This window comes from Corvus cornix, chromosome 2 (assembly GCF_000738735.6).
Source record: "Corvus cornix cornix isolate S_Up_H32 chromosome 2, ASM73873v5, whole genome shotgun sequence".
In the NCBI taxonomy this organism is placed as follows: Eukaryota; Metazoa; Chordata; class Aves; order Passeriformes; family Corvidae; genus Corvus; species Corvus cornix.
The window spans coordinates 27,288,116-27,294,115 of NC_046333.1; the positions used below are offsets into that span (position 1 = coordinate 27,288,116).

Consider the following 6,000-nt stretch of genomic DNA (forward strand, 5'->3'; position numbering starts at 1 on the left):
TGTGTAAAAAATAAAGCGTATTTCACTTTCGAACCTACTCTTGCTTTTTAAACCTTCTCAAATGCCCTGCTTTTGACAGCTGCAAGCAACTGCAGCAATAAGACACTGAAGCCCCAAAGCATTCTCTTCTGTGCACTCTGCTTAGCCACATGTAACTTCATAAACCTCAGTCAGAACAATTTAGTGAAACCCTTCATTGCCTTGATAGTGAGCTGATGGCGTCCCACTGGTACTTACGATGGTCAGAGAGAATGCCTCCCTCGCTGTTTGGCATCACCATCCTTGTCTCACTCTATAAGTAAATCAAGGTAATTCCATATTGCCACAAGCAGAAAAATACAGAGCTGATAACGACAGCTTTGCTATATTCACCCCAGCATACAATCAAGAGAGTTAGGAAGCTAACTTCCCAGCCACAACGCATTTGTGCTTGTAGCAGTGTCACCACACAGTGTTTTCCACGCAAAAGATGACAAAGCTGCACAGTATTGAAGGATGAGGCTGCACAGGGGCTAAATGACAGAAAGTCCATATTCTGCCATTCCTTCTGCAGCTTAGTCCAGCCTGCGTGGTAACAGACCAGGCCAGAACAGCCTCTGTACTTAAAATCTAAGACACTCATAGTAGCCCAAATAGCAGCATATGCCGTCAAGAAGATATGCAGAGCAGGAAGACTGCAAACCTTGTGTGACCAGTCCCACCAGGCAGACCTTCTGCGGGCATGAAGCGACTGCCAGGTGCCTGAACCTATAAATGTGTGTATGTCAGTAAATAAACACGTGAGAACAGTCCAGCTTTACCTAATGACTGAGCGCGGCTGTTACCTGAGAATAAACTCTCCTTTTCTAGATGGGCGCTCATCTTTTCCCTTCCCTTATGCACTTTCTCTGGTGAAACTCGGGCAACTTGTGCTAACAACTTCTGAGACACAGAACCACCGTGGTAAGAGCAGCTATAGCTGTTCTGCCTTACAGCGTTCTGTCAGAACCGCGTGCACTCCCGTACGGAGTAAAACAAACAGCTCGAATACACAGCCGCTCCTGCCGACTCCGAGCCGTGCGGCCGGGCTCAGCTCCCGCTCCTTTCCCCAGTTCACCCCGCCGCTCCCTCTCCTTGGGCACTCCCGAGGCCGCGGTGGCCGCCCTAAGTTCGGCCGGCGTGCAGGCCTCGGGCAGCCCCACCGCCCCCGCCGCCGGGCCCGCACCCCGCCGGAGCCGCCCCGGGGAGGAACCCACGGCCGCCCGCACCGCGGGACCGCCGCTGCCGCCGGGAGGGAGCGACCCCGCGGGTGAGGCTGGGCCCGCGGGGCCGGGACCCGGCGCCTGCCCGCCACCCGAGACTCACCTTCCCATCGGCGCCGAAGGGGAGGGACTCCTCCTCCGCCGGCGGCTGCAGCGCCCTGTCCCGGTGGGTGTCCGCCGCGCTGGGGGCTGCCACGGCTCCCTGGGGCTGGTAGTCGGGGTAGGGGTTGGCGAAAGCCCGCTCCTCCATCTCCGCTTCACCACCCAGCTGCAGCTTCAGCCTCTTGGACATGCTCTCTCCCATCTCAGCCGGCCCCCGGCCCGCCTCCCCGCACGGCGAGCCGGCGGGGACACACTCCGCCCCGCAGAGCGGCGGCTTTGCAGCAACGCGAGCGCCGCGGCCGCCCCCGGCTACAGCAGCCGTCCCGCGGGCGCTGTGGCTGGGTCAGGAGGGCGGCTGCGACGACAGTGCCTGCGGCCACGGGCCCATCGGGGCCGCCTCAGTGCGGAGGCGCTGCCGGCCCCGACCCCGAGCCACCGAAGCCCAACTTTGGAAGGCGAAAGGGAAGGCTGCGACGCCGCGGCTCTGCTCGGCGTCCCCGTCAGCCGGGGCGGGGGAGCGGCGAACGCGGCAGCATCACACCCTGTACAGGGGCAGAGCGCGGCCGGGGCCGCGGCGGGGCCCCCCTGCGGGAAGAGGCAGCCCGCCCGCCCGCGCAGGCTGGGTGGCACCGCTGCAAAGCTCGCCCCAGCGCCTCATCCTCCCCCGCCGGGACGTCAGTGCCTCGGGCTGTTGCTGCCGCCGGTCGCACGCCGGGCGGCGGAGCGGGGCTGCCGCCGGCTCCTCCCGCCCGTCCCCCCGCGGCGGGGGCGAGCCGCCGCCCGGCGCATCTCAGAGAAGAGGCAGCAGCAGCAGGAGGGGCACGGACAGCCCCAGAAGCAGGCAGTACGCCACCAGCTCCTTCGCCCGGCTCATCCGCAGCCGCCGCCGGGCCGCGCTCATCCGCCGGCAGCCCCCGCACCCGGCGCGCCGGGCCCCGGCCAGCCCCGGCGGCAGGGAGGGACGGACGCGGTCCTCGCCTACCGCCCGGCCGGGACGGCGCAGCCTGCGGCGACCGCCCCTCAGCTGGCGAGAGGAGGCAGCTCCCCGGGGACAAGGGGGTGGTCTCCTTCCCTCGGCCCGCCCCCGGGCTGTAATGTTGGCCTGGCGGCGCTCACAGCTCTGCCGACGGGAAGCCCGCTCCAACAAGCGAAAACATACTAAAAAACCACGCCCAATCCCCCCCAAAAGACATCAGAAAACCTCACAGCCCTGGAGGGGGCTGGCGGCGGTGGGTGGGGAAGGCCCTCAGCGACCGGCGGTGGCGGCTGGACGTGAGAGTGGGATCGCATCCCACCTGGGGAGGAGCTGCGACTGGACCCGTGTGGATCGCGCGTTTGTGTCTCAGATCCAGACCTGGGAGGGGGGGGCTGAATGCCAGGGCACTGTGTCAACATAAGTTTAGTCCGTCGTTTTATGACACCTCCACTTTAAGCTAGGAGAAGAGCTCCAGATGAGAGGATAAATCTTTTCTAGTCACAAATAAATGGTAGATGCCGTCGATATAGTCATAGCTTTCAGGAGCTGATTCTGCGTACTGAAACACCGTTGTGTAGAAAGAGCCAGCAGAAAGCCTGCAGTCCAGCCAAACACTGCACACGGTATTGTGTAAAAATACGGGCACAGGAGACCTCATTATCCTGTGAAATATTTACTCCCAGCTATGCCATTCCTTTTGCCAGTAACTGTAAGTCAGACAGACCATAAAACATTAATTCAATAACTGGGCATTGTTCAGACTTATTGATCTTTAGTTTTATGCATTGGGTAATTTTATTGCTATCAAAATACATATCTAGTGTATTTTAAGATTAAATATAGGTGACATCTGTCCTGGCATTGGCAAGACAAGAAGTACCTTGTATTTGCTCTGGAAGTGAATATAACCAGTCACTTAAAAATTAGAGTAATCTATAAAATATCCTCTTCGGTGATAATTAAAATATCACTTTATGCATCCTGTATTCTTTAATGGGTAAGTCTTTCGTGCTGTATTGCAGTGCCTGAAAAGGTAAATGCAGAACCTTTTGAAAACATCTCTTGTCTCTGTGTAAATGTTTCAAAGAACATGTTTTCATCTAGAATGGTTTCCTACCCTTAGTGGAGACCAGCTGCATCAGTGCAAGTAACTGCATCCCCATAATGAAGATCAGAGTTAAGGCTTTAATATGAGTGTGCATGGTTTCTGTTTTCTTACACCTTCTACTCTCCTTGAATCAAAATGATGGGAATATAAAAGCAGGATCATACCAACTGGTACCTACTCAAGGCCTACAGATAAGGAAAATGCTCCCTGGCACCTAGCAAGAGCAGTTTCTTCCCTTCTTCTGGAGTCGTGGGTTTGTGGGTTGCTGGGTTGGCATCTCTTCCCTTTTGCATCATTGCACTGTTTGATTATCTGCACGCTGCTGTGTTTTACACTCTCCTTTCTGGAGCATGTCTTTTCATGTTCACTGTTCTTCACATTTGTTGCAATGTGGTATGTTTAGTTCCAAGCATACAAGGCCTTCTTTTGTTCTTAGCAGGGTGGGAGAGAGTTCAAAAGACTTCCAGGCTTTTTTTCAGGAAGAGTTTCTTCCTTTTGCTTTTCTACCCTTGATGTATGCAGAGCTCCCACAGCCTGAATGGGAATCATGGATGAAGGAGGAGGAAAAAAGTTGGTCTGAGTGAGGTGTCAACCTGTAACATAAGTTTTATGCAATAATAAATTCACATCTCTCATCTCCAGCAGTATGAAGCAGGAGGCTTCACCTACTGAAATCATGATTTCATTTGTGCTTTCATCCAGAAAATGTCTAAATGCTTCTGAAAGCACTGAGCCCTCACCCTTACTTCCCACTCCGGCTAAGCACTCCTGTAACCTACCTTCTGCAGCATTGGCAAATGTGCAGCCCTGCAGCAAGGTGATCTAGCCGAAAGCTGTCCTTTTCCTTTCTGTGATGTAGGTAAAATCCAACTAATGTCTAAACAAAGCCTGATTCTTACTTAGAAATCAGTTTCTTCATGTAAATCATGAAAGTTTTTGCTTATCAGATCAGTGGGCTATTTATTCTTTACACAAGAGGAAATCACAAATCCTGTTCTTATGGCCTTTCCTTCTCTCCAATCCTCTTCACATCCTGCTGTGTCTGATACTCTGCTCACGACGAGACTAGTGCCAATCTTTTTAATAGTAAAATAAAATGTCTGCTACATTTTCAGTCAGCACTAAATAATCAGAATCCATACATAAACCATTAAGGATGCTGTGCTTTCCTGTGTATTTTGCTTCTTGATTCCCAGCATGCATTGTAAATTAACCTAACTAAGAAGGTGGGAAAGAGCACTGGATAACACAGAGTCAGCCCTCTGAGGACTAGCACACAGCTGCCCTTCCCACTACACTCCGTGGGAGCTACCCCATGATGCAATGTTATGTGGCTTGTGGAACGAGTGTGAGCAATCATCAGGGATCTCCATAGCTCTAGCTGTGACATGTTCAATGGTTCTTTCAGCATCTGTGATAATTCTTATTACAGCATAATAGTGCTCATTTATTTTCATGCACAATGGCTCCACATACGTGCAAGCAACGGCCCCGTCCATCCTTTGCTCCGTGGAGACAGGATGATGTGTGTATGACTTCAGCACCCATACTAAAGTGCTTTTTAAAGTCTGGGAATCAGTGTGGCAGCTGGCATTAATCTAATTTAATTTCTGAACATAGAGATCCAGCTGAAATTAACTGAGAGAAGCAAGAGCTTCAGGAATGGACCCTGCTGATGTGATACAGAATAAAGAACAAGGCTGTGTGCTGCTTTATTTAGTGTGGAAAAACAAGGTATGGCAATTTCTCAGCTAATGTCAAGTAGGACAGCAGATCGGTGGAGATGGGGTAGTTTATACCTGCTGCAAATCAGGGGTCATACTTTCATTGAACATAAATAAAGTCTTTCATACTTTCATACAAATCTTTTGCTTTTTCTCTGGTCATCTCTTCGGGCTGCATTCTGTCTATGCTGCATCCTTTGTGCTCTGAAGCAAACCTTTTACTGCTTGATCACTACCATAGGCCTATAATAGCCCATAAGAAAGGACTTCCTAATTCCCTCTTCACCTCCCTTTAGCTGTACTTCCTAGTTTCTTTTTTACCTCCACCATTGTATAATAATGTATTCTGCAACTAGATTGTATAAAGCTGTTTAGGTCTAATGAATTATGGGGCACTACTGCTTATAATAAACATGATATTATGAAATAAAATCTGCAGGATCAGGTTTTGCATTTTAATTGCAAAGAACTTGCAGGTTTTGGACCAAATTCAGTCCCATGTTTAGAAATGCATCATAAAACTAACTGGTCTGTGTGAGACATTATTATCATATTGTTATCAGTAGCAGCAAATTTCTCTGGCTGTTGTAAATAACTGCTCTCTAGTATTGTATAATGTTGCTATTTAAGATCTCAGAGATTCCTGTGAATCTGAGAAGACACTTTGCTACTTAACCACAAAATAAATGTTTCTCTATTATAGTTGTCTTCTTAATTTCTGTTCTTGTCTTTGGTCTTGTAGCAGCAAAAGCAGTGTCATGAAGACTTGCATTTCTGTTCCGATGACTGTCTGCTAATAAATGATAAGCCTGAACAGCCGTTCTTGCACTTCAGCTTGTTTTTAAAGAA

General features: G+C 51.0%; 1 protein-coding gene across 1 annotated transcript in view; it reads right to left on the minus strand.

Annotated features, from left to right (window-relative positions):
• Positions 1-2,276, minus strand: part of LANCL2 (LanC like 2) — a 33,065-nt gene extending 30,789 nt beyond the window's left edge. The window contains exon 1 of the mRNA XM_039548225.1: positions 1,345-2,276. Coding sequence (XP_039404159.1) covers positions 1,345-1,545 — 201 coding nt within the window. The 5' untranslated portion in view covers positions 1,546-2,276. The remainder of the gene's footprint in view (positions 1-1,344) is intronic.
• Between the last annotated feature and the right edge of the window lie 3,724 nt (positions 2,277-6,000).